At 42.9% G+C, this 27209-nt stretch overlaps 1 protein-coding gene across 2 annotated transcripts in view; it reads right to left on the bottom strand.

Annotated features, from left to right (window-relative positions):
* The window catches only part of LOC139016232 (aldo-keto reductase family 1 member D1), a 40594-nt gene extending 13733 nt beyond the window's left edge, over positions 1-26861 (bottom strand). For both annotated transcript variants that reach the window (XM_070423982.1, XM_070423983.1), the window contains exons 1-4: positions 26751-26861; positions 7739-7906; positions 7298-7414; positions 2248-2325 (exon numbers count right to left, since the gene is read on the bottom strand). In XM_070423982.1, coding sequence (XP_070280083.1) covers positions 2248-2325; positions 7298-7414; positions 7739-7906; positions 26751-26843 — 456 coding nt within the window. In that variant the 5' untranslated portion in view covers positions 26844-26861. The remainder of the gene's footprint in view (positions 1-2247; positions 2326-7297; positions 7415-7738; positions 7907-26750) is intronic.
* Between the last annotated feature and the right edge of the window lie 348 nt (positions 26862-27209).

The following is a 27209-nucleotide window of genomic DNA, read 5'->3' as shown; positions in this document are numbered from 1 at the left end:
AGGAAGATTCCTGCAAGAATAGGGCTTCACTCCCATCTCTGCTGTTCCTACCCTGCCCATCTCTACCCCTCCCACCCCGCCCTTCTCTGCTCCTCCTACCCCGCCCTTCTCTGCCGCTCCTACCTCGCCAGTCTCTGCGGCTTCTCTCCAGCCCTTCTCTGCTGCTTCTCTCCCACCTGTCTCCGCTACCTCGGCTCCGTTGCTTGGCTTCCTTCTATGGTGTCTTCAGTCTTCGTTCCCAGCTGGTATATGCAAATTAGCCACCATCTTTGTTGGCAGTTAATTTGCATATCGCTCTGATTAGCCAATGGTGGATGTAGCAAAGGTACAGTCAATTTGCATCTTTGTCTATTATTAGATAGGACTAGAGGCCTGGTGCACAAAAATTTGTGCACTTGGGGGGGTCCCTCAGCTCAGCCTGTACCCTCTCGCAGTCTGGGACCCCTCAGGGGATGACCACCTGCTGGCTTGGCCCACTTCCCAGGGGATTGGGACAAAGCTGGCAGTCAGACATCCCTCTGGCAGCCTGGGAGCCCTCAGGGGATGTTCACTTGCCAGTGGGGAGCAAGCCTAAGTGCAGTCGGACATACTTAGAGCTGCTGGGGAGGCAGGAGAGGCTCCTACCATCACCGCTGTACTGGCAGCCGTCAGCCTGGCTTGTGGCTGAGCAGAGCTCCCAATGTGGGAGCGCACTGACCACCAGCGGGCAGCTCCTGCATTGAGCGTCTGCCCCCTGGTGGTCAGTGTGTGTCATAGTGACCAGTTATTCCCAGTTGTTCTGCTATTAGGGTCAATTTGCATATTACCCTTTTATTATATAGGATAGCGGCCTGGTGCATGGGTGGGGGCCGGTTGGTTTGCCCTGAAGGGTGTCCCAGATCAGGGTGGGGTCCCGCTGGGGTGCCTGGCCAGCCTGGGTGAGGGGCTGAGGGCCATTTTCAGACTGGCCACATCCCCTTCAGGGTGAGGCGGTCCTGCTGGGGTGCCTGGCCAGCCTGGGTGAGTGGCTGATGGCTGTTTGCAGGCTGGCCAAGCCCCCCAGGGGGGACCCTCACCTCATGAGGGTGTGGCCAGCCTGGGTGAGGGGCTGATGGCTATTTGCAGGCTGTCCACACCCCCTTCACCATGGGGGGTCCTGCTGGGGTGCCTGGCCAGTCTGGGTGAGGGGCTGATGGCTGTTTGCAGGCTGGCCACAGCCCCAGCCACCCAAGCTCTCAGTGGAGACTGGCTGGAAGCAGGTATCTGGGATTTATTTATCTTCTATAATTGAAACTTTGTTGCCTTGAACGAAGGCCACAGCCAGCCAGGGCAGGTGGGAAGCTTGGCTTCCTCCATCGCCGGGGCAACCAAGCCTCCTGCTTGCTCCAGCTCAGTGTATCTAGGTATGGGTTTCCTTCTCTTTCCTCTTTGGTAGTCTATGCCTGTTCAATATCTCTGTTTTTTTTCTCCTTCAAATATTTCCTCTTTTTCTTTTTTTTTTCTTTCTTGTTTTTCTATTATGTGAGTAGTGAAATTCTAATTGTATCCTATACATCTCTTAGCTTTTCTTTCATATTTAATTTTTTCTTGTCTATTCCTACTTCATATTGGGAGATTTCCTCATTCTGATCTTTCAATTTGATCCCATTTTCCTTATTTATATCCATTTCACTTTTATCCCATCTATTGCATTGTGTTTTATTTTTCCCAATTATTACTTGCTTACTGCTTGTTTTTAAAAAATGTTTTCTTGTTCTTGTTTCACATTGCTAGTATCTTTTCTTATCTCCTTTAATATATTATTTGGCTAATTTAAAAGTTCTTGGTCCTCTGTTCAGTTTATGTTGGGATCTGTAATTGAGATATGTTGTTTCCTTGTGAAATAAATACCTTGTTATTTTGAGCTATGAGCTATTTTCTCCTGGGGATACTGGCTACCCTGTCAGGCAGACTCTTAGACAGAAACACCAAATCTACTCAGCTCCAATGACAACACGAGTGAGTATATGTTCTCTCAGGTAGAGAGCCCCAGGGACCAGAAAACTAGTAGCTGCCTCCTCACCCCTCAAAACAACTCTAGCCTTCAGGTCTTCAACTGTTACCTAGAGGGGAACACCCATTAGAAAGAGATACTGTACTCATTAGAGTATATTCTCTGGGAGAATAAAGGCTGCATCTCTTCCTACTAAATGAAACAGGAATAATCAGATCACAATTCAAAAATGTAGTCTTTTAAAATAAAAGAATAAAAGGACCATTTGAACTTACCTCCCAAGTGGCACACAGATTTGAATTGTGATATAACCAATTGCCATACTCATCTTTAGGATAAAATTCATCTCCAGGCTAAAAAAGAAAAAAACAAAAAACAAAAAAGGATAATTCCTTTTATTTATATCTGGGAATTAAAATGATGGAATTTGAATTGTCTTTATGCCAATATACCCTAGCCATGGGAAAGCAATAAAAGTTTAGTTATTTGTTAGTATGATTATATAATTATATAATACATTATATTTTTATATATTTCTCACCTTTGTGGGACTGTCCAGAAATTCTTTCATTTTTCTAAAATATGTGACACATTAATCCCATTATCCTACACTGGCATTCATTTTCTCTTTATTTATCAACAGATTATCCTTATTCTTAATCCATGAACTTTCTCCTAATGACAGAATTACTCATCAAAAAAGAGTAGAGGTTGAGAATTAGGACTCTGAGACTCAGTGTTTTGACAGTTGAGGACAGCACAGCGTGTTACTTCTCAGTTCTGGCAAACTTGCTCACTGGTTTTTTTCCTTTCATTTTGGGGCCCTGCAGGAGTTCAGCAATTTTTTTTCCTACTTCACACGTTAGTGTCAACTTTCCTTCTCTTGTTTTTGGGTGATCCTTTCCCAACTAAGGCTAACTGGTGTGGAACATTATCTTTCAGATTTCTCTTTTTTGGCTGTATCTAAACATGGGATCCATTTCTTATGGGCTTGAAAATGGAATACAGTGGGGCCTTGACTTACAAGTTTAATTTGTTTCGTGACAAAGCTCGTAACTCAAATTACTCGTATGTCAAATCATTAAAGTGAATGAGTGAGACACGTGATGCTGGGCTGATGTTGTGGCGTTCACTGTGACGTTCGTTGCGCCAACTAGCGGTGGGGTATCTGAAGCTGGTTCATAACCTGAATTTTAGCTCGCAACTCAAAGCAAAAAATCAGCTGAGAGACGGCTCATATCTCGAAAAATTCGTTAGTCGGGACATTCGTAAGTCAAGGCCCCACTGTAGAGAGAAATGAAAGATGATTCCTAGGCTCCTGGGGTGGATGGTGGTAATCATTTCCTGAGTTTGGGTTAGCAATCAAGAGTTTTTTATGAATATTTTGAGTTTGAAATGACCAAACGTTCAAGTGGCCATTTGAGAAGGCAGTTGAACAGAGAAATCTCAGAAAGAGGCTCAGAAAGAGGTCATGGCTATAGACAAAATTTGGTAGCCCTTACATATAAAATAATAATCAATCCTTGCAACTATATTAGGTCTCTTATAGACACAGTGTGGCTCAGTAAGACAAGAATATTGAGAATAGAGGTACTATTCTGGGCATAACAACATTTGGAGGTTGGCAGAGAAGCTACCAAAGAATCAAGAGAGGGTGGTATTATAGAAGTCACAAGAAGAAAATGTATACTGGAGATAGTAGACAACTGTGTTGAAAGGTATCAAATAATATGAGGATACAGTGTCTATTGGGTATGGTTGTCAGCATACAAGTCTTTGTAGACCTTGATAATAGGAATTTTTATTGAAAATCAAGCAATTGGACAAAATTTATTATTATTATTATTATTATTATATATATGAGAGAAGGGAGAGGAAGAGAGAGATAGAAACATTAATGATGAGAGAGAATGATTGATAGGCTGCCTCCTGCACGCTCCAACAAGGCATCGAGCCCATAACCAGGCCATGTGCCCTTGCCTGGAACTGTATGTTCAGTCCGCAGGCTGACGTTCTATCCACTGAGCCAAACCAGCTAAGGCAAAATTCATTATATTAAAAAAACCTTTTTTTTTTTCTTCCACTATCTCACCTGAATAAAACTTTCCCCTGGTGATATCACTTTCTTTAGCAAACACAATTTTGACTCAATTTCTTCCTGTCTCACTTAGAGCAGGAAAAAGGGTCCTTATTCCTCAATGCCACATAATCATTCATGTTAATTACCCTTTCTGTTTCTGCTTCCCAAGCTCTTTGAAATTCTCAACACTATGGCCCACATTTCCACTTCAGTCTCCCTCCATATTTCTTGCCTTTTGCATTTTCCAATTTTACTTCTGTTTGGAATGGTTTTATGCCTCTATCATACACTGTGTTAAATACTTTTTACTTTCCAAGACTTTAATTAAGTCCTATCACCCCTGAACCCATGTTAGCTATTCCTCTTAAGCATGTTCCTCTTAAGCTTCCATTGTGCCTCCTTTACTCATCCCTCATCTGAATCATTCCATGGTCTTTCTCCCTCCACTCCTGCTCATACTGAAGACAGTATTAGAAGAATAATTCAACCCTCTAAAAATCTATGCTATTGATTCTCGTTCCTATTCATCAGTATCTTCATTTATTTTTTGAAAATGCCATTCCTCATTTTAAAAAAAATAAAGCAGAAGGGACTGTATATTGTCAGAAAACAAATATGGGAATGGCATCAGGGGTTTTAGAATCTGATCCCAGTTCTGATGGATTTTAAACCTGAGTTAGCTGTTTCATTGCCTGGGGCCTTAACTTTCTCTTTTGTGAAATGAAGATATTCTATATATTGGAATATATATTTCCACCGGATCATTTCATAATATTATTTTTTATTATCTATGAAATGTCAGGCATTGTGTCAGTAATTTCATATTATAATTTTAATGACTCCTCACAACACTAGGCAAGTGAGTTATTATTGTCTCAATTTACCAATAATGAAATTGAAAGAAAGTTCAGGAATATCAAAGATACTATGCTAATACTAGTAGGTAATAAAGCTGGAAGTCCCTCTTCTGCGTGACTCCGAAGTCCATTGGACCATGTTTAGGTGATGTGTAAAGGAATCAGGTAATAACTTGACCAAGTCATCTGGCTTACATGTGACAGAGCTGGGATTCAAACAAGGCACCCTGGTTCTGGAGCTCATGCTTCGTATCACCATGCGTGCTAAGTGACCTCTGATTAATGAGTACAGTGGCAATCTGTTATTTTGCTTTCTACCATTCTTATGCCTTCTTCTATAGAAGAGCTCATTCTACAGTTCCAACTCGTGGCCAGAGATGTCAGTCAGCCATGTCCTTACACAAAGATTAGTCAGCAAAAGTTACATGACCCAAGCAAGGCTGATCCATGTTTCTCTGTGAGGTTTAATGTGTAGTCTCTCTTCCTCTGAATTCTTAAGTTGTATTGTGAAGTGGTCTTGGCATGTCAATGGGCATTTTGCCATCATATAGAAAGAAATTTTTGAGAATTAAGCCACCAGAACACAGGAATAGAGAAAGGGCCAGAGTGTAGATACATAGTTTGAACTTCTGGATCCAGTCCTTCGGAATTAGATATGCCTTGGAATTTTTAGTTCCATTTTTTGCTAATGCCAATTTGAGTTGGGTTTCTGCCATTTATAACAAGAGTTCTGACTAAAACAAAGGTGTTGGGTATGGCAAGTAATGAACAAAGAGTGTGGAATTGGCTAGGTCAGTATGGGATTGTGGATAGTGAGGATTCTCCAGCTGAGAATTGGATATTCTTGCTATGCAATAGCATGGCATCTTGTTAAATTGTTGCCTTGTTGTGTCTTGAGACTCTGACAATGGGCATACTACGATTGGAGCTTTAGGAGACTTAGTAGGAAAACATTGGGTGTTAGTTTGTTGGCCATTTTTGCAGTCTTCAGTCAGGTCCTGAAGAAATATAAATGTGTTTATTGCTACTTGGCTTGTAAGATGAGTGGTAAGATCATATTTTGCTAAAACAGGTACTTTCTGCTTCTAGATGCCTCCCCAAATGGGAGAAATTAAGCTCTGGGCCTTCTAGAGGTAGAAAAGTCTGTGTCAGCCAGGACAGGAAGGTAAGAATCCTAGAGGGAAATAAAATTGGACTTTGGGAGAATCCTTGTCCATTTCTGTCTGAAGACAAGATCTCAGGCCAATGATGCCACACCCAACAAAGGAGCACCATCCAATCATATGGAGACTGGGTGCAAAGAATGCATGACCTGTGCCTTCCTGTTTTGTATTATTTCAAGCCAGATGGGGGCAGTAAACTGAGGACTGGGCAGATGAGCAGAACAAGGAGGTTCTTTACTCAGATGCAGAAACCACAGGCTAAAGATTCGATACAAGAAGATTTCTAGTTTTAATTACTCTTTAATGCAGCTGACTGAATGTGAATTTACTGAAAGCCAAGCAAATTTTTAAGGGATGTGGACTGTCCACGAAATCCCAAACTGGCCATTGAAAGCCTTTGCTTAACCAAGGCCATTGTGAAGCTTGTGAATTCATATCAAGGATGTGCAAGAGGAATCTTTCCCAAAGTCTCTCTTGGATGTTACCATAGAGAAGAGTCATCAAGGAAAGAGCTTCCAGAGAACAGAACAGGGGCAGCCAGGTTGCTTGTGTGAAGGAAATCTGGGCACCTCAATGACCAGTTTCATTTTCAGTCTCTCCTTTCTTGGAGACATTTGAAAGCAGTTACTTCTTCTCTTCAGCAGTGTATATGGGATGTGTTGTTGGTGGTTAAATTAACACAGAGTCCATAAATTGAGAAAGTTTAAAGAAGAAGTGCATTTGAATTAGAGGAATAGCTATCACCCTGATCTTGTTGCTGACCCCCTCTCCCCCAAAACCTGACCATTCTTTGGGTTATGTCCCTTTGGAGCGGTGGAAGGTGAGTAAGTTTTCAGTTGTATACATTATTTTGCATTATGTCATGCAGAAACATTTTCATGACTATGTGAATGGGAAGAAGGGTGTGTCTGGATGCTGGACAGGTAAAATTGGACTACTGTTTGGGGACTACTTGATGGTTTGATGGACAGCTTAAACTACAGTTGTAAAGACATGCTATAACAAAAAGTGCATTAGATTAGGAATCAAGAAACATGGGATCCAAGCCTAAGTCTGTTACACATAATCTTTCTGGGCATTTGTTAGGCTAGCCAATGTTGTCTAACCTATGGTAATAAAATGATAACATTCTATGATGCTAAGTAATTAACTAGTTTCGTGCACATGGCTGCTGGCTTGTGGCTGCCAAAGAGCAGAGACCAAACCTTTAGGTGTCTGAACTCACCTTAAAAGCCATGGGCATTTCAATGATATAAAGATCAACATAATCTAGCTGGAGGGTCTTGAGTGTCTTCTCCAGGTATGGGCGGACCCTCTCTGGTTCAAAATGGGTAGCCCACAGCTGAAAGAATAAAAAGGGGATAGTGAACTAACATTCACGCTATTAAAAAAAATAATAATAATGTAGCTCTTTATTCTTTTTCCCACATATTTTTTATTGATTTCAGAGAGAAAGTGAGAGGGGGAGAGGGATAGAAACATCAACGATGAGAGAGCATCATTATTTGGCTGAGTCTTGCACGCCCTCTACTGGGGATTGAGCTTGCAATCCAGGCATGTGCCCTTGACGGAATCAAACCATGAAAATATTCTGAAATTAGGCAGAGAAAAGTGACATCAGGTCTATCATTAATATGCGGGATGGAGGGTGAAGGGAAGCGCTCACCTTTCCGCAGTAGAAAATATCCTCTCTCTTCACCCTTCCTTCTGCTATCTTCTCTCTGATGGCCTCCCCCACTTCGTCCTCATTCCGGTAGATGTAGGCCCCATCAATGTGCCGGTACCCAACATCGATGGCCATCTTAACTGATGTCTTACAGCTCCCCTTAGAGGTCTGAAATAACAAAGGGTTGAGGTTTTGGAGAAAAGGAATCAGTCCTTGGTTCAATCATTATTAATGAAGACGCTTTGCTGTACATTGTTTTAGAGTGAAAATGACAAATTCCCAATTCCATGCTGTTGTGATTGGAAGATAGTATCGGCTGGAGAAACTGACCTTCTAGGCAGCATTCCATCCTCAGTGGGAGACTCCATCCATCCCAGGTCTGCCCTTAGCTTTGTGGTTTCATAAATGTGACTTGATCAATGTTACCAATGAAAAGAGTTTTTATGATATCCATGCTATAGGACGGCACAGTTCATTGACAAAGGTTCAGTTATAAATCAAAGGTTTGGGTGAATAAACTGAGATATAGCCACAGAATGGAACACTAACAGGTAGTAAAAAGGAATGAACTATTGATAGACACAGCATCATGGATGAATATCAAATAAGTATACCGAAGAAAAGAAGCAAGACAAAAAAGAATACTCTATGATTTCATTCATATAAAATGCTAGAAAATGAAAAGTAATCTATAGTGAGATTCAGATCAGTGATTGCCTGGGGTGGGGGTTGTGGACATGGGATTACATGGGATCACAAAGAAACACAAGGAAACTTGGCGGTAATGAATACATTCACCATCTTGATTGTGATAATGGCTTCATGGGTGCATACATGTGCCAGATGAATCTGATTGTATACTTTAAATATGTGCAGTTTTTTTGTACGTCGATTATGCCTCAATAAAGATGGGGGGAAAAGGTTGTTGAGTAGCATCCTAGATTTTTCAATATATATACTTATCAAATTTGGTAGCCAAAATTTTGTTCATTTTATTAATCTGCATGAAGCAAAGAATGAGAATATCCTCTCCCCTGTACATTGACAGTAATGAAAACAAAATAAACAAACAAAAAACACCTGAAAAATTCTTGACACTTGAGTTGTGAGTTATCCATCTTTCAGATTACACATAAATTACTGTTCTTTAGTTATGAAGACATTTTATTTATTTTTATTGAAGTGCCATTGGTTAATAACATTATATAAATTTCATGTGAATAACCTTGTAATTTGGTACCTGTATACTCTATTGTGTATTTACCACCAAAAGTCTCGTTTCCTTTTGTTATGATATATTTGACCCCCTTTCTTCATCTTCCTCTCCCCCAACCACCTTCCCTTCTGGTAACCAACCATTCTGTTGTCTGTATGAATGAGTTTGTTTTTGTTTTGTTAGCTCATTACTTTTTTTGTTTTATATTCTACATATGAGTGGTTTGGGGCCTTTTCTGTCTGACTTATTTCACTTAGCATAATACCCTCAAGATTCATTCATTTGTGACAAATGGCAATATTTCATCTTTTTTATGGCTGAGGAATATTCCTTCATGTTTATCTACTATGTCTTCTTTAGCTATTTATTTACTAGTAGACACTTAGGTTGTTTCCAGTCTTGGCTATTGTAAATAATGATGCAGTTAACATAGGGGTCTATCTATCTAACTATCTATCTATCATACATAGATAGATAGATAGTTAGATAAATAGATAGATAGATAGATTTTAATATTCTTTGGATGAATACCCAAAAGAGGAATTGCTGAGTCATATGGTATTTCTATTCTTAATTTTTTGAGGAAACTCCATACTGCTTTCATAATGGCTGCACCAATTTACAATCCCTCCAACAGTGTACAAGGGTTACGTTTTCTTCACATCCTCCTCAACACTTGTTATTTCTTGTCTTTTTGAAAACAGCCATTGAATAGGTGTGCGATGATATCTCATTGTGGTTTTGATGAGCATTTCTCTAATTAGTGTTGTTGAACATTTTTGTTATTGGCTCCTTTTTTTATAAATTAGCTGCCCATACATATGTGGATTTATTTCTCAGATCTCAGTTCTGATCCCTTGGTCAGTTCTTTCATTTTTAAAAAATCTGAGTTTTCTCTCCTCTTCCACCTGAATCATTTCTAGATTTCTATTTTCAACCTCATTAATCCTCTCTTCCACATGGTTTGTCCTTTTTCTTTTCTTTTTTTTTTTAATATATTTTATTGATTTTTTTTTTTACAGAGAGGAAGGGAGAGAGATAGAGAGCTAGAAACATCGATGGGAGAGAAACATCGATCAGCCGCCTCCTGCACATCTCCTACTGGGGATGTGCCCGCAACCCAGGTACATGCCCTTGACCGGAATCGAACCCGGGACCTTTCAGTCCACAGGCCGATGCTCTATCCACTGAGCCAAACCGGTTTCGGCGGTTTGTCCTTTTTCTAATGCTTTCTTCACTTCATTTACTGAGTTCTTCAGCTCCAGACTTTCTGTTTGGTTATTTTTTATAGTTTAAATTTCTTTGGTAAATTACTCCTTTGGTTTGTTCATTTTATTCCTGAGCTCATTGACCTGACTTTCTGAGTTTTCTTGTATATCACTGAGTTTCTTCATGACTGCTATTTTGAATTCTGTATTATTTAGATAATTCTATCTTCCATGACTGAGTTTGGTTTCCAGAGAATTGTGATTTTCTTTCTGTGTTCCCATGTTACCTTAACTGTTCATGGTACTCAATGGGTTGTTCCTCTGCTGAAACATTTAAAGTAGTGAATATCTTTCTTATTTAGGTACTGTTTTGATTTTAACAATTCAGCGGGTTGATAATTAGAGGTCTTTGTTTTCTCCACCAGTAGATGGTGCTCTAGTACAAGCTTCTGTTTTCTCTTACCAATTCTACTTGCCCCTGGGGTGGGGGTGGGGGGGTCACCACTGTGGTCATGGGAGTTGCCACCTGGGTGATAGGGTGGTGAGTGCTCTGCTGTATTTTGGTCCTCTGGGTCTGGAGGCCTCACTACTATGGTGTGAGGATGTGGTGGCTGAGGGGAGAGTTTGCTTTGTGAACCCATTGCTGGGTTACCTGGTTCCCTTCCTGGCTGGTGCCACTGCGCTATATAGAGCTGGGAGACCAGAGACATGTCTTTGCTTTTGCTACCAGGCTCCACTGCAGTAAGGGAGGAGGAAGCAGGTTCTCAGGTGCCAATGCTGTTTCTATCCCTCTTACTGTCCACTGGGCCATAGTGTGAGGGCCACACCCTGACTCCTCCACCATGACCCCATTAGCTGGGGCCACAGGCTAGCCATGATGGCTGTGGAACCACATCTGCAGACACCACCCCTGTTTTCTCCCTCATCTTGTGTCCCCCAAGTGTTCCAATACACCCTCCTTCAGATGTACCAATGTGTGTCTCTCAAGCTTGCTAGTGTGTTGAACAGAGTAACTTTTATTGCATTAAAGATGTCTGATTAGTTATAGATTTAAGGGAAGATATACATGGGTCTATTTGTTCCACCATGATGCTCTGTGATGACATTTTAAAAATAAAAGGGTGTGTCTCAATAAACAGATGGCCAATAGATATATGAAAGGATGCTCAGTGTTACTAATCATTAGGGAACTGCAAATTAAAATCACAATTAGATATCACCTTACACCTGTCAGATTGGCTATCATCAAGAAATCAACAAATAACAAGTGTTGGCAAAGATGTGGAGTAAAGGGAACCCTCATGCATTATTGGTGGGATTGCAAATTGGTGCATCCGCTATGGAAAACTGTGGAAGTTCCTCAAGATAATAAAATAGAACTACCATATGACCCAGTAATTCCATTTCTGGGTATGTGTCTGAAGAAACCCAAAATATTAATTCAAAAAGATAAATGTTCATTGCAGCACTATGATTCCATAGCCAAGATATGGAATCAACCTAAATATCCATCAGTAGATGACTGGAAAAGAAGATGAGGTACATATATACAATGAAATATTACTCAGCCATAAAAAAAGAATTAAAGTATACCATCTGTGACAGCATGAATGAATCTAAAGGGTATTATCCTAAGTGAAATAAGTCAGCCAGAGAAAGCCAAATACCATATGATTTCACTTATATGTGGAATCTAAAGAACAAAATTAATGAACAAATAAAATGGAAATAGACTTAGAGCTACAGAGAACAAATTGATGGTTGCCAGATGGGAGGGGTTGTTGTGGGGACTGGGTGAAAAAAGTGAAGGGATTAAGAAGTACAGAAGGCAGTTACAAAATAGTCACAGGGATGTAAAATACAACAAAGGGACTGTAGTCAATAATATTGTACTAACTATGTAGGGTGCCAAGTGGGTACTAGACTTATTGGAGTCATCACTTCAAAAATTACATAAATGTCTAATCACTATACTATACTCTTGAAACTAGTATAATATTTAATGTCAACTGTAATTGAAAAAAGTCTCTACATTTAGTTCCATTTTTTCTTAATGAGAAACATAATTCTTGATGGAGAGTTCTTTGAAGATAAACACATATCCTCATCAAATAAAATTTTCAAATCATATTTTAGGTTTTGTGTGTGGGAGAGGTTTAATCCTTCTTGTTGATTTTTACTGATCTCAAATTAAGATGATCATTCTGATCTCTTTCACAAATGTTGAGAAGTACTTGTGCTTGCTTCTAGAATTTCAGTGTTCTCACCAAATGCTCGACAAATCATACCAGACCTGTGAAATCTGACTCACAGCTATTGATTTGTTGTAAAATTAGTGAGGCAAGAAATTTCATGTATTTCTAGTGGCTTTTTAGTCTGGGGCTGAAATACAAGGTCTTAGGAGCATTAATTGTATTCCCCCCCCACCACCACCTCTATTTTAGCAGAAAGTTAGCATTATTGAGAAAATAAGTGATATGAAAAATGAACAAAGTGGCTGCACAGATGGTTAGATAAAGGATTCATAGTAACAAATATCAAGTTGTTGGAGAAAGAAACACACCTTCTAGAACCTCTTTGATTGACTATGTAATTAATAGGGCTTGAACAGAAATCGAAGCCAAAAAGAACCCCAAACTGTAAAATGAGATATTATGAAAGACAGCACAGAAATAAACTCATGCCTTTATGAGTCAATTAGTATTTCACAAAGGAGGCAAGAACATACAATAGTCTATACAATAAATGGTGTTGGGGAAACTGGACAAATACGTGCAAAAAAAAAATGAAACTAGACCACTAACTTACACTACACATGAGAATAAACTCCAAATAGATTAAACCATAAACTCAAAACCATAAAAATCCTAGAAGAAAACATAGGGAGGAAAATCTAAGATATTCCTCATAGCAATTTTTTTTTCTGATATATCTCCTTGGGCAAGGGAAACAAAAGGAAAAATTAATAGGATTACATCAAACTAAAAGTTTTTGCACAGCAAAAGAAACCTTCAACAGAATGAAAAGATAACACTCTGCATGGGAGAACATATTCACCAGTGATACATCTGATCATCTGATACATCTGATAAGGGGTTATATCTAAAATTTATTTTTAAAAAAAAACAGAAAACTCAACACCAAAAAGCAATCCAATTAAAAAATTGGCAGAAGACCTGAATAGACACTTCTCCAAAGAGGATGTACAGATAGCCAAGAGCTATATGAAAAGACAGATGCTCAACACCACTAATCATCAAAGAAATGCAAATTAAAACCACAATGAGATATCACCTCACATCTGTCAGAATGGCTATCATCAATAAGAATCAACTTTCATCCTCCAGGATATAACATATATTCTAGGACAACATCTTTTGTATGGTGTTGTGCCCCCAATAAGTACAATATGTGAGTCTGAAAACCCTGTAGGGGTGATTCATCTTAGCATCACTCCCCTTTACCCACTTGGAAAATGTGTGCTTCCCATTCCTAAATTTTAGGCTCTAAGGATCTAAAGGTCCTAATTCCCAGGTGAAACCAGCCTCCTTATTGTAAGGGAAAGAGTTGCCATATTGGAGGGGTAAGATGCCTTATCATCACAAAGGGATAGGTGAACCAATGATATACTCATTACCAGTTGTGATTGTTAATGGACAAGGCAGCAGCCATGACTTGAGAGGGTAGTTGACTAGGGATTCAGACAATTCAGAGATGAAGATTTGGGACATAACACTAGGTAAGTCTCCCAGATTAGCAGAGATATTGGCTAAGGATACAGGGAACTTAGAATGGATATTCTGGGAGGAAGTAAAATGCTTCAGCTTTGTCTTATATTTTGGTTATATGTGTATATATTTTTGCTGCCTTGGTCATCCATGTACAGATTTTAAATTCCTTATTCCTTTTTGTTATGTACAAAAATGTCTCACATGTGGTAGGCACACAATAAATATTTATTGAATTGAATTATTGTCCATTGTCCAAAATATTTACCATTGGTTCTGGATTTGTATTATTTGCACACCTGGTAATATTCTTGAGCTTTACTTGGAGTTTTTTCTTAATATTAGCTATTAACTCCATGAGCTGATATTGATAAGAAGTGAATTAATTTCTGCCCCACCATAATTGCTCAGTGGTTGAATATCAACCTATGAACCAGAAGGTCACAGTTGGATTCCCAGGCAGGGCATATGCCTGGCTTGCAGGCTCAATCCCCAGTGCGGGGCATGCAGAAGGCAGCTGATCAATGATTCTCTCTCATCATTGATGTTTCTATCTCTCTTTCCTTCTCTGTTCCTCTCAGAAATCAATAAAAACATATATATTTTTTAAAGTGAATTAATTTCTATCAAAGCAAAAAAAAAAAAAAAAGGAACAAGACTCAAGACTCTTGCCTATCAGACTTACCCAAATGGAGCTATGGGGAGAGAGACAGAAATAAGAAATTTGTTGGAGGCTATTACAGATGATTTTACCCCTACATAAAAGCATTCATCCCTGCATGAAAGCATTTTGGGAAGCTTTCACAGAGAAAAGTTACATAGATAATTTTTACACTTTAGTTTTTTTCATTAGTGATCATCAGATGAGGTAATGCACAGAGTGCCTAGTGCCACTACACACTGGTTCATCTTAAATTCTCTAATCCACAGGCATGAAACACCCTTATAAGAAAGTTGGTCATATGAAGAGAGAGAAAAAATATTTGTAAGTCAGGAGAAGCTGGGCTGGTAAGCCTCACACAGCTCCATAAAACTGTCTTCCCACAGTTCCTATCTCTATATGTTCCAGTGAAATATAAACCAGGCAAAAGCTGGAGGAGTCAGCGTAGATCTTCCTTATGTTAGCCTCCCATCTCTGCTCCAACCCCATCCATCCCTGAAGACAAGCCCACAACTTTGCTGGGTTCCCTGCTGCCCTCTAACTTCTGTATCACAACGGAACAGGCTCCCAGGACAAATATTGACTGGCTTGGCTTTGTACACAAAACATGAATGAGTTCCAGTTAAAGAGTTACCTCAACCCAGCCTTCATTTTGTATCTCTTGTGGAATCAAAGGTTTAGAAAAGGCTCTCAGGCATGTTTAATGGAGAAGACTAAATTTTGTCATCACCTCCAGGAATAAGACTGATTTTGAAGTTAAATCTAATTTAGTACTTTCATGTCAGGGTGACTGACTTGGGGACAAGTGGTTCTAAGCCTCCACCTCATCAGCCCTGGGTAGATGATAAAGGAGTTTTCATTTGTTTGGCTTGGAACAGAAAGCCATGAGCCTGCTCCGTCTGAGATACTCCATTCTCCCCACTCCCATCTTGCCCATTAATCCCAGCACTACCATTTCCCCTTCCCCAAATCTTTTGGATACATCTTGTGTATTTTTCTTCACATTAGAGTTTTTGTGAGACATACCATTAACTCTCTATATTATTTTAAAACTGATAATATTTCTGATCACAAATGTGGTTTGTGCACACATGATCTTCATTTCTAGTAGTATCCCTCTTATGTCATATTCTTTAATTAATATATATGTCAAAGTAACTTACAGCTCTTTTTGGGAACTGGCACATGACTGCTTTTGAATGTCTTTAACTCATACCATTTATATATCCTAGGATAGATATTTCAGGGCATATATTTCTAAATACTTTCATATTTAGAAATATACACAGAAAGTCATAGTTAGAAATATGCAGCTCCATTGATAAAAGAAATATTCATAACAGGCAATATTGTATAGGAATTAGACAGAGCATAGAATCTGACCCCAGACTTCATTGGTTCAAATCCCTATTCTGTTCCTTTGCATTATAAATTTGGGGCAATTTACTTAATCTTTCAGTTTTCTCATCTATAAAATTGGGTAATCTGGTATTTCTTTCATAATGTTGTGAGAATTAAATTAGAAAATGCATCTAATGTGAAGCACTTCCTGGCACATGCTTAAGTGTTCATAAAGTTTTAGCTATTACTATTGCATCCATTTGCATCTTCATGTTCTCTGCTCACATACATATGCATCCCCTTTCACAAACACTCCCTAATTTGACAAGCATTAGTTGAACACCCATCATCTACTAGACCAGCCGTGGCCAAACTATGGCCCGTGGGCTGGATCCGGCCCGTTTGAAATGAACAAAACTAAAAAAAAAAAAAAAAAAAGACCGTGCCCTTTTATGTAATGATGTTTACTTTGAATTTATATTAGTTCACACAAACACTCCATCCATGCTTTTGTTCCGGCCCTCCGGTCCAGTTTAAGAACCCATTGTGGCCCTCGAGTCAAAAAGTTTGCCCACCCCTGTACTAGACACTATGCTGGGAAGACAGACCTAAACAAGACATAGCCTCTTTCCTAATGAATTTCAGTTTTGTAGGAAATATTGCAAAGAAACAATGATTAAAATATAGTATGATTAGTGCTACAATGGAGTTGAGCATAAGGGACTATGTGAACATGCAGGAGGGGCAAGCAGCAGTGGCTGGGACATGGGGGGTGGGCCTGCTAGGTGAGAAAAGTAAAGGGATTAAGAAGTGCTAATCAGGAGTTATAAAACAGTCACAGGGTTATAGAGTACAGCATAGGGAATATAGTCAATAATCCTATCTAATAAAAGAGAAACATGGTAATTAGCATACTACCGCTACCCTTCCCATTGGCTAATCAGGGCGATATGCAAATTAATTGCCAGCCAAGATGGCGGTAACCGCCAACAAAGATGACAGTTAATTTGCAATGATGGGAGGCGAAAGGGGAAGGACTGAAGAATGGTGATCAGCAACCTAGGCAGCAGGCAAGAGCTAGGGGGTGGGCAAAGGCCGCCTTTCCCCACCCCTCAGCCAGTGATCGCCATGGCGATAGGAGGGCAGGAGGGCCGGGGCGCAGGCCAGGTGGCAACCTCTGACCCCCAGGGCGGGGTTGCCAGCTGGCCTGGCACCGCAATTGCCATGGAGATAGGAAGGCCAGAGGGCTGGGGTGCGGGCCAGGAGGCAACCGAGGACCCCCACCATGGCAATTGGAGGGCGGGAGGGCTGGGGCGCAGGCCAGGAGGCAACCCGGGTCCCCACCATGGTGATCCATGGCAATAGGAGAGCGAGAGGGCCGGGTTGCAGGCTAGGCGGCAACCCTGGACTCCCGGAACCTCTCTTTAAGGTTCTCTTTAAGAGGTTGGCGAGGGACCTCAGAGAGCCCCAGGGGGCCCTGGTGCCAGCAAAACTGAGACCTGGGGCGGCTCTCCCCAGGAAGGTCCAGGGAACGGCCACTGCAGCCCGCCCCCACCCCAGTGCAAGGCAGGGCACGCTGGGCCCGAGGACCCACCTCCTCCTAGAGGCCCCTCGCTTGTCCATGCAGCCCTGGTCACCGGAGCAGCTATAAGGCACAGAAAGCACCAGGGACGGCCGCTTGCCCCCACCCGCATTTGCAAAGACAAGGCCGGAGGGTGTGAGGGCCAGCTCACATCTCCTTCTCCCTCCTTTTGCTCCTCCTCTGGCTGCTTAGCTCGCCCAGCTTCTTATCCAGGCTCCTCTGCAGCTGGGCCCTCTTGGTGGGGTCCAGGGACCGGTCCTTGGCCCCACTGCCAGCGTACAGCACTGCCTCCCGGCTGATTCTCTGCCGGGCGTGGGTGCGGGCCCTCTCCCCACAGCCATGGATCTCGGGCGGGCAGTGGCTGAGGCAGTAGCGGTGGCTGCAGTGTGGGCAGAGCTGACCCAGAGTCACGACGCTGGCCCGGCACTTGAGGAGGCCACAGGTGTTATCAGCCCTCATGGCGGCTGAGACCAGGGCGTCGAAGTCCTCCGTGGAGGGCAGATCCAGGGCCGGGGTCCTTTTTCATCTTTCTTCTTTTTCTTTTCTGGCAACTTCCGCAGTCCCGGGCCTGCGGCCCGTGGGCCCTCCTTGGCTTGCTGCTCCTGCCTGCCCCTCTCCCTCTGCAGTCGCTCCAGGTGCACAGCCCTCAGGTCCACGCTGCTCGGCTCTCACCCAGGGAGCTCCGTCTGCACGAGTCTGGAGGGCTCGGGATGGAGAGGGGCTTTGCTGTCAGTCCCTGCCCAGACGGGTGGGACAGGTGGGACTGGTGGAGCCCATTTTTTTTTTTGGCCGTGTGCACATAGCTTTAATTCTTAAATAATTTATACTCCTCTGAAACAAATAAAACTGTGGCCCCGTGATCGCCAAGGCAATCGGAGGGCGGGAGAGCCTGGGCGCAGGCCAGGCGGCACCCGGGCACCCCAGAACCGGACATGCAAATGACTTATCGCAACCACATCTGCAAATATCCTGGGGAAGGCATCACTGAAGAGTTCACAACAACTCTCTTACTTGGCAAGGAAGAAAACAGTTGGCAATGGAAACAATCCCTGACATCAAAGTTAAGGTCCCTCTGGGTAAAAAAGAATATTTACAATGTAAAGGAGGGAGCAGGCAAAAATGATAGGTTCTCATGACTTCCACTGAAGATTGAGCATATGACAGAGTCAAAACGAACATACAAATTAAAACAGACAGTGGACATTCAAATGACCTGAATCAACTGTCACTGTTTGTCCCAATAGCAGCAATGCTTATGTGATAAGATAGTTTAAAGACATACAAAACAAGTCACATGATAAGGTAAGTTCGGCTTCTAAAGTAAATTGAATATGTTCTTTTAAAATTCTAATGTCCTTTCCTCTGACTGTAATTCTTAATTTTCCAATCAGAAAATGACCCCAGGTGATCCAGTAACATGTAGAACTCCAGTAACCTAACTTATTTAAAAAAGACAAACATCCCAACCATTTTTAATATTTTAAATAGATATTTTAGGGTTAAAATTATAGAAGATATTTAGATCCAAATATATTTTCTGAATTTTTTTTAAAAAATATATATATATATAAGTGATACATTTTCTCAAGGAACTCTGAATTAGTACCTTTCCCTCTAACTTTCTTCAAATTGAGAGAATCTATGGAGTTCCCTATACTGCACAAGTTTTAATGAAAGAAAATAAGACTTTCTAAGAGCATCAAATACATGTTTTCTTATTTACAAACATATACACTCTTCTCTCTCTCTCTCTCTCTCTCTCTCTTTAAAATATATTCTTACTGATTCAGAGAGGAAGGGAGAGGGAGAGAGATAGAAACATCAATGATGAGAGAGAATCATTGATCGGCTGCCTCCTACATGCCCCGTACTGGGGATCAGGCCAAAACCTGGGCATGTGGCCTGACCTGGAATCAAACTGTGACTTCCTGGTTCATAGGTCGATGCTAAACCACTGAGTCACATCCGCCGGCCTCAATTCTTATTTTAAATTCATTTCAAGGACATATACAGCTTGAAAAGCTCTGGAAGCAGTTTCAAAAAAAAACTAGCTTTTAAGTAACAAGAAACCAGTTATAGAAGAAAGTTTAAATTAAAAGAAAAAAATTGTTTTAATTTATTCAAGAGTGGGAACATCCTCCATGAAAATGTGTGCCTTGACTGTGGATGGCTGGGTGGCCTTATCACACCTTAGGAATTCAAATGCTTTTTTACAATGACAGGAAAGAGAGTTTCATCTCATTTCTCTTCCAGGGTAGATGTCTGTCAACAGAAGGTGGACATCAATAAAAGGAGGGGCTTGCACAATCAATCCAGAAAGTCAGCAATCTATGAATAACCCAGAACCCAGTATTTATCTCCTCTGCCACACACCCTCCCTCCCAGCCAGGGAGCAAGATAATTACCCTCAAGTCAAGCTAAGTGCCCCCCAGTCACAGTGGCCCAATGCTGACATACAAAGCATACAAATAATTCTCACTCTGGCATAAAAGTGACAACTTTCTTGGAAGAAAAGCAGATACTGTAAATTTCTCAAAGTCTTCCTGAAACACTTTTTAAAGTAATTTTTACTTCTTTAGAAAAAATGCATACATGGCACACCATCTGTAATAAAAGGCCCATTCTAAATATATATTTTATTTATTTTTTTACAGAGAGGAAGGGAGAAGGATAGAGAGTTAGAAACATTGATGAGAGAGAAACATCGATCAGCTGCCTCCTGCACACCCCCTAACTGGGGATGTACCCGCAACCAAGGTACATGCCCTTGACTGGAATCGAACCTGGGACCCTTCAGTCCACAGGCCGATGCTCTATCCACTGAGCCAAATCAGTCAGGGCAAAAGGCCCATTCTATAAAATTTTACCTGGTCCTACTCATATCTGCAATCATAACCATATTTACAGACAAATATATCTATACTAAGAAAAGAGTAATATGCTAATTAGACTGGGAGACCTTCCAGGAGACCTTCCAGATGTTCTTCTGGACAAAGCCATGGTGGTGGGGCCGAGGTAGAGGCGGTTAGAGGCCAAGAGGGGAGGGCTGTTGTGGGTGATCAGGCTGGTGGGGGATGTGGCCATTGGGGGTAAGCAGACCAGCAAGGGGGGCAGATGGGGGCAAGCAGGCCATCAGTGGGGGTCAGTTGGAGGTGATCAGGACAGCGGGGGGGTGGGGGGGCAGTTTGGAGTGAGCAGGCCAGCAGGGGGGGCAGTTTGGAGTGAGCAGGCCAGCAGGGGGGGCAGTTTGGGGTGATCAGGCTGGCGGGGGGGGGGGGCGCATTTGGGGGCAAGCAGGCCAGCATCAAGGGGGAGGGCAGTTGGGGACGAACAGGCCAGCAGGCAGAGTAGTTAGAGGCAATCAGGCAGTCAGGCAGGCAGGTGAGCCGTTAGGAGCCAGCAGTCCCGGATTGCGAGAGGGATGTCTGACTACTGGTTTAGGCCCAATCCCTGTAAACTGGCAGGACATTTTTTGAGGGGTCCCAAATTGGAGAGGGTGCAGGCCAGGCTGAGGAACACACCCTCCCCCATGCACGAATTTTGTGCACCGGGCCACTAGTCCTATCTAATAAAAGAGAAACATGGTAATTAGCGTACTAGCGCTACCCTTCCGATTGGCTAATCGGGGCGATATGCAAATTAATTGCCAGCCAAGATGGCGGTAACCGCCAACAAAGATGGCAGTTAATTTGCATACTCGCAATGATGGGAGGCGAAAGGGGAAGGACTGAAGAATGGTGATCGGCAACCTAGGCGGCAGGCAAGAGCTGGGGGGTGGGCAAAGGCCGCCTTTCCCACCCCCCAGCCAGTGATTGCCATGGCGATAGGAGGGCGGGAGGGCTGGGGCGCAGGCCAGGTGGCAACCTCTGACCCCCAGGGGCGGGATTGCCGGCTGGCCTGGCCCCGCAATTGCCATGGAGATAGGAAGGCCGGAGGGCTGGGGTGCAGGCCAGGAGGCAACCCGGGTCCCCGCCATGGTGATCCATGGCGATAGGAGAGCGAGAGGGCCGGGTTGCAGGCTAGGCGGCAACCCTGGACTCCCGGAACCTCTCTTTAAGGTTCTCTTAAAGCAGTTGGCGAGGGACCTCGGAGAGCCCCAGGGGGCCCTGGTGCCAGCAAAACTGAGACCTGGGGCGGCTCTCCCCAGGAAGGTCCAGGGAACAGCCACTGCAGCCCCCCACCCCCCCCACCCCAGCGCAAGGCAGGGCACGCTGGGCCCGAGGACCCACCTCCTCCTAGAGGCCCCTCGCTTGTCCATGCAGCCCTGGTCACCGGAGCAGCTATAAGGCACAGAAAGCACCAGGGACGGCCGCTTGCCCCCACCCGCATTTGCAAAGACAAGGCCGGAGGGTGTGAGGGCCAGCTCACATCTCCTTCTCCCTCCTTTTGCTCCTCCTCTGGCTGCTTAGCTCGCCCAGCTTCTTATCCAGGCTCCTCTGCAGCTGGGCCCTCTTGGTGGGGTCCAGGAACCGGTCCTTGGCCCCACTGCCAGCGTACAGCACTGCCTCCCGGCTGATTCTCTGCCGGGCGTGGGTGCGGGCCCTCTCCCCACAGCCATGGATCTCGGGCGGGCAGTGGCTGAGGCAGTAGCGGTGGCTGCAGTGTGGGCAGAGCTGACCCAGAGTCACGACGCTGGCCCGGCACTTGAGGAGGCCACAGGTGTTATCAGCCCTCATGGCGGCTGAGACCAGGGCGTCGAAGTCCTCCGTGGAGGGCAGATCCAGGGCCGGGGTCCTTTTTCATCTTTCTTCTTTTTCTTTTCTGGCAACTTCCGCAGTCCCGGGCCTGCGGCCCGTGGGCCCTCCTTGGCTTGCTGCTCCTGCCTGCCCCTCTCCCTCTGCAGTCGCTCCAGGTGCACAGCCCTCAGGTCCACGCTGCTCGGCTCTCACCCAGGGAGCTCCGTCTGCACGAGTCTGGAGGGCTCGGGATGGAGAGGGGCTTTGCTGTCAGTCCCTGCCCAGACGGGTGGGACAGGTGGGACTGGTGGAGCCCATTTTTTTTTTTTGGCCGTGTGCACATAGCTTTAATTCTTAAATAATTTATACTCCTCTGAAACAAATAAAACTGTGGCCCCGTGATCGCCATGGCGATCAGAGGGCGGGAGAGCCTGGGCGCAGGCCAGGCGGCACCCGGGCACCCCAGAACCGGACATGCAAATGACTTATCGCAACCACATCTGCAAATATCCTGGGGAAGGCATCACTGAAGAGTTCACAACAACTCTCTTACTTGGCAAGGAAGAAAACAGTTGGCAATGGAAACAATCCCTGACATCAAAGTTAAGGTCCCTCTGGGTAAAAAAGAATATTTACAATGTAAAGGAGGGAGCAGGCAAAAATGATAGGTTCTCATGACTTCCACTGAAGATTGAGCATATGACAGAGTCAAAACGAACATACAAATTAAAACAGACAGTGGACATTCAAATGACCTGAATCAACTGTCACTGTTTGTCCCAATAGCAGCAATGCTTATGTGATAAGATAGTTTAAAGACATACAAAACAAGTCACATGATAAGGTAAGTTCGGCTTCTAAAGTAAATTGAATATGTTCTTTTAAAATTCTAATGTCCTTTCCTCTGACTGTAATTCTTAATTTTCCAATCAGAAAATGACCCCAGGTGATCCAGTAACATGTAGAACTCCAGTAACCTAACTTATTTAAAAAAGACAAACATCCCAACCATTTTTAATATTTTAAATAGATATTTTAGGGTTAAAATTATAGAAGATATTTAGATCCAAATATATTTTCTGAATTTTTTTTAAAAAATATATATATATATAAGTGATACATTTTCTCAAGGAACTCTGAATTAGTACCTTTCCCTCTAACTTTCTTCAAATTGAGAGAATCTATGGAGTTCCCTATACTGCACAAGTTTTAATGAAAGAAAATAAGACTTTCTAAGAGCATCAAATACATGTTTTCTTATTTACAAACATATACACTCTTCTCTCTCTCTCTCTCTCTCTCTCTCTTTAAAATATATTCTTACTGATTCAGAGAGGAAGGGAGAGGGAGAGAGATAGAAACATCAATGATGAGAGAGAATCATTGATCGGCTGCCTCCTACATGCCCCGTACTGGGGATCAGGCCAAAACCTGGGCATGTGGCCTGACCTGGAATCAAACTGTGACTTCCTGGTTCATAGGTCGATGCTAAACCACTGAGTCACATCCGCCGGCCTCAATTCTTATTTTAAATTCATTTCAAGGACATATACAGCTTGAAAAGCTCTGGAAGCAGTTTCAAAAAAAACTAGCTTTTAAGTAACAAGAAACCAGTTATAGAAGAAAGTTTAAATTAAAAGAAAAAAATTGTTTTAATTTATTCAAGAGTGGGAACATCCTCCATGAAAATGTGTGCCTTGACTGTGGATGGCTGGGTGGCCTTATCACTCCTTAGGAATTCAAATGCTTTTTTACAATGACAGGAAAGAGAGTTTCATCTCATTTCTCTCCCAGGGTAGATGTCTGTCAACAGAAGGTGGACATCAATAAAAGGAGGGGCTTGCACAATCAATCCAGAAAGTCAGCAATCTATGAATAACCCAGAACCCAGTATTTATCTCCTCTGCCACACACCCTCCCTCCCAGCCAGGGAGCAAGATAATTACCCTCAAGTCAAGCTAAGTGCCCCCCAGTCACAGTGGCCCAATGCTGACATACAAAGCATACAAATAATTCTCACTCTGGCATAAAAGTGACAACTTTCTTGGAAGAAAAGCAGATACTGTAAATTTCTCAAAGTCTTCCTGAAACACTTTTTATTTATTTTTTTTTTAAATATATTTTATTGATTTTTTACAGAGAGGAAGGGAGAGAGATAGAGAGCTAGAAACATCGATGAGAGAGAAACATCGATCAGCTGCCTCCTGCACATCTCCCACTAGGGATGTGCCTGCAACCCAGGTACATGCCCTTGACCGGAATCGAACCTGGTACCTTTCAGTCCGCAGGCCGATGCTCTATCCACTGAGCCAAACCGGTTTCGGCCTGAAACACTTTTTAAAGTAATTTTTACTTCTTTAGAAAAAATGCATACATGGCACACCATCTGTAATAAAAGGCCCATTCTATAAAATTTTACCTGGTCCTACTCATATCTGCAATCATAACCATATTTACAGACAAATATATCTATACTAAGAAAAGAGTAATATGCTAATTAGACTGGGAGACCTTCCAGGAGACCTTCCAGATGTTCTTCTGGACAAAGCCATGGTGGTGGGGCCGAGGTAGAGGCGGTTAGAGGCCAAGAGGGGAGGGCTGTTGTGGGTGATCAGGCTGGTGGGGGATGTGGCCATTGGGGGTAAGCAGACCAGCAAGGGGGGCAGATGGGGGCAAGCAGGCCATCAGTGGGGGTCAGTTGGAGGTGATCAGGACAGCGGGGGGTGGGGGGGCAGTTTGGAGTGAGCAGGCCAGCAGGGGGGGCAGTTTGGGGTGATCAGGCTGGCGGGGGGGGGGGGGGCATTTGGGGGCAAGCAGGCCAGCAGCAGGGGGGAGGGCAGTTGGGGATGAACAGGCCAGCAGGCAGAGTAGTTAGAGGCAATCAGGCAGGCAGGCAGGCAGGTGAGCCGTTAGGAGCCAGCAGTCCTGGATTGCGAGAGGGATGTCTGACTACTGGTTTAGGCACAATCCCTGTAAACTGGCAGGACATTTTTCGAGGGGTCCCAAATTGGAGAGGGTGCAGGCCAGGCTGAGGAACACACCCTCCCCCGTGCACGAATTTTGTGCACAGGGCCACTAGTCCAATATAATAAAAAGCTAATATGCAAATTGACTGAGCCACGGAACGACTGGTGCTATGACATGCACTGATCACCAGGGGGCAGACACTCAATGCAGGAGCTGCCCCCTGGTGGTCAGTGTGCTCCCATAGGATGAGTGCCGCTCAGGCAGAAGCTGGGTTCATGGTTGGTGAACGCAGCGCAAATGCATTGGCAGTGGCAGTAGCCTCTCCCACCTCCACAGCAGCACTAAGGATGTCGGACTGCCTAAGCTATCAGCTGGACATCCCCCAGGGCTCCTGGACTGCAAGAGGGTGCAGGCTGGGCTGAGGGATTCCTCCCCCCTTCCCCTCGAGTACATGAATTTTAGGCACCAGGCCTCTAGTATTGTAATAACTATATATGGTGCCAGATGGGTACTTGAAATATCAGGGAATCACTTTGCAAAGTGTATGATTATCGAACCACTATGCTGTATACCTGAAAGTAATACAAAATAATATTGCATGTAAACTGTAATTGAAAAAGAAAATTAAAACAAACAAAATTTAACCATTCCCTTTCTTGTGTTTTCAGAGAGATCCTTTTTGTATTTTTAGGATACCATTTACTCTCATCTTCCTTGTCCAATAGTTAATTATTAAAAAGTGTACTTCTTACCCTGGCCAATGTGGTTGGGTGTCATCCCATGTGCCAGAGGTCACAGGTTCAATTACCAGTCAGGGCACATGCCAGTAGGGACATACAAGAGGCAACTGATTGATGTTTCTCTCTTGTCATTGATGTTTTTATCTCTCCTTCTCCCTTCCTCTTTCTCTAAAATCAATAAAAACATATTTAAAAAATAAAAAGTGTATCTCTCCTGTTAGATTTTTAATCCTCAGGCAGCAAGACTATTCTCTTCATATTTGAAGATTCTGGAGCTTAGTGCTTCATACATGGTAGGTTTTCACTGGATGTTCTTTAGACTGAACTAAATGTGCTCAAATACAAACTTAAAAAAATCACAGGCCATAAACTCAGTAATTTCACGTGCCTGAGATCAATAAAATAATAAACATCAGCTGAATTTTAGTAAAGAAAGCAGAAAGGTCCCATTCTCTAATCCAAGACCATTTTAAATCACAAAATGATTTAGTTTAATATTTGACTCAATACTCATTCAGCCAAACAATAGCCCTTGGAGGTTGCTTTCATTATTACAAAAAGTGAATCAATGAGATCTATTCAAAATGAATTGCAGATTATACTTTATAAAAGTTTCTTTTTTTTTAAATATATTTTATTGATTTTTTACAGAGAGGAAGGGAGAGAGATAGAGAGTCAGAAACATCGATGAGAGAGAAACATCGATCAGCTGCCTCCTGCACATCCCCCACTGGGGATGTGCTCGCAATCCAGGTACATGCCCTTGACCAGAATTGAACCCGGGACCCTTCAGTCCGCAGGCCGACGCTCTATCCACTGAGCCAAACCGGTTTCGGCTTTAGAAAAGTTTCTTACTTGAAAACAAAACAACACAAAAAGAGAGATAAACTTACCTGTTTAGGCTCTGAGTAAGTACCAAGCCCAATGACAGGAATGCTGTTTCCATCACTTAGAGGTATGCGGTGATTTGCTGCTGTGAGGTCCATCTTGGAGAGCCTAGGATGGCAATATTCTAGGAGTGATTCAGAACACTTTTGGACAGGTGTCCTAGCACCTATTTAATCAAAGAAAGGAGGGCCAGAGGGAGGAGCAGTGGGAGGGAAGAGAGATTGACAGATCTATTTCTCAACCTGTTTTCTTCTAGGTTGTTATGGAAATACTGAGATTGTCCTTTGAACTTTACCAGACACATAAGAATAACTCATTGAGAGTTTATGCTTACTCCACTGCAAAGATTGAACAACAACAACAACAAAGGAAAGGAATCGAGTGGGGTTCTGTTAGGATGCTTTTGTTGCCAACTAACAGGTCTATCTCAAATTCTCTTAGAATATAAAAGAAACTTATTGGTT

This window comes from Myotis yumanensis, unplaced genomic scaffold (assembly GCF_028538775.1).
Source record: "Myotis yumanensis isolate MYYU_CA2020_CCGP unplaced genomic scaffold, mMyoYum1.0.hap1 SCAF_9, whole genome shotgun sequence".
Lineage (NCBI taxonomy): Eukaryota > Metazoa > Chordata > Mammalia > Chiroptera > Vespertilionidae > Myotis > Myotis yumanensis.
Note: the sequence above shows the minus strand (reverse complement) of the source record. Positions and strands in the feature narration are given on the sequence as shown.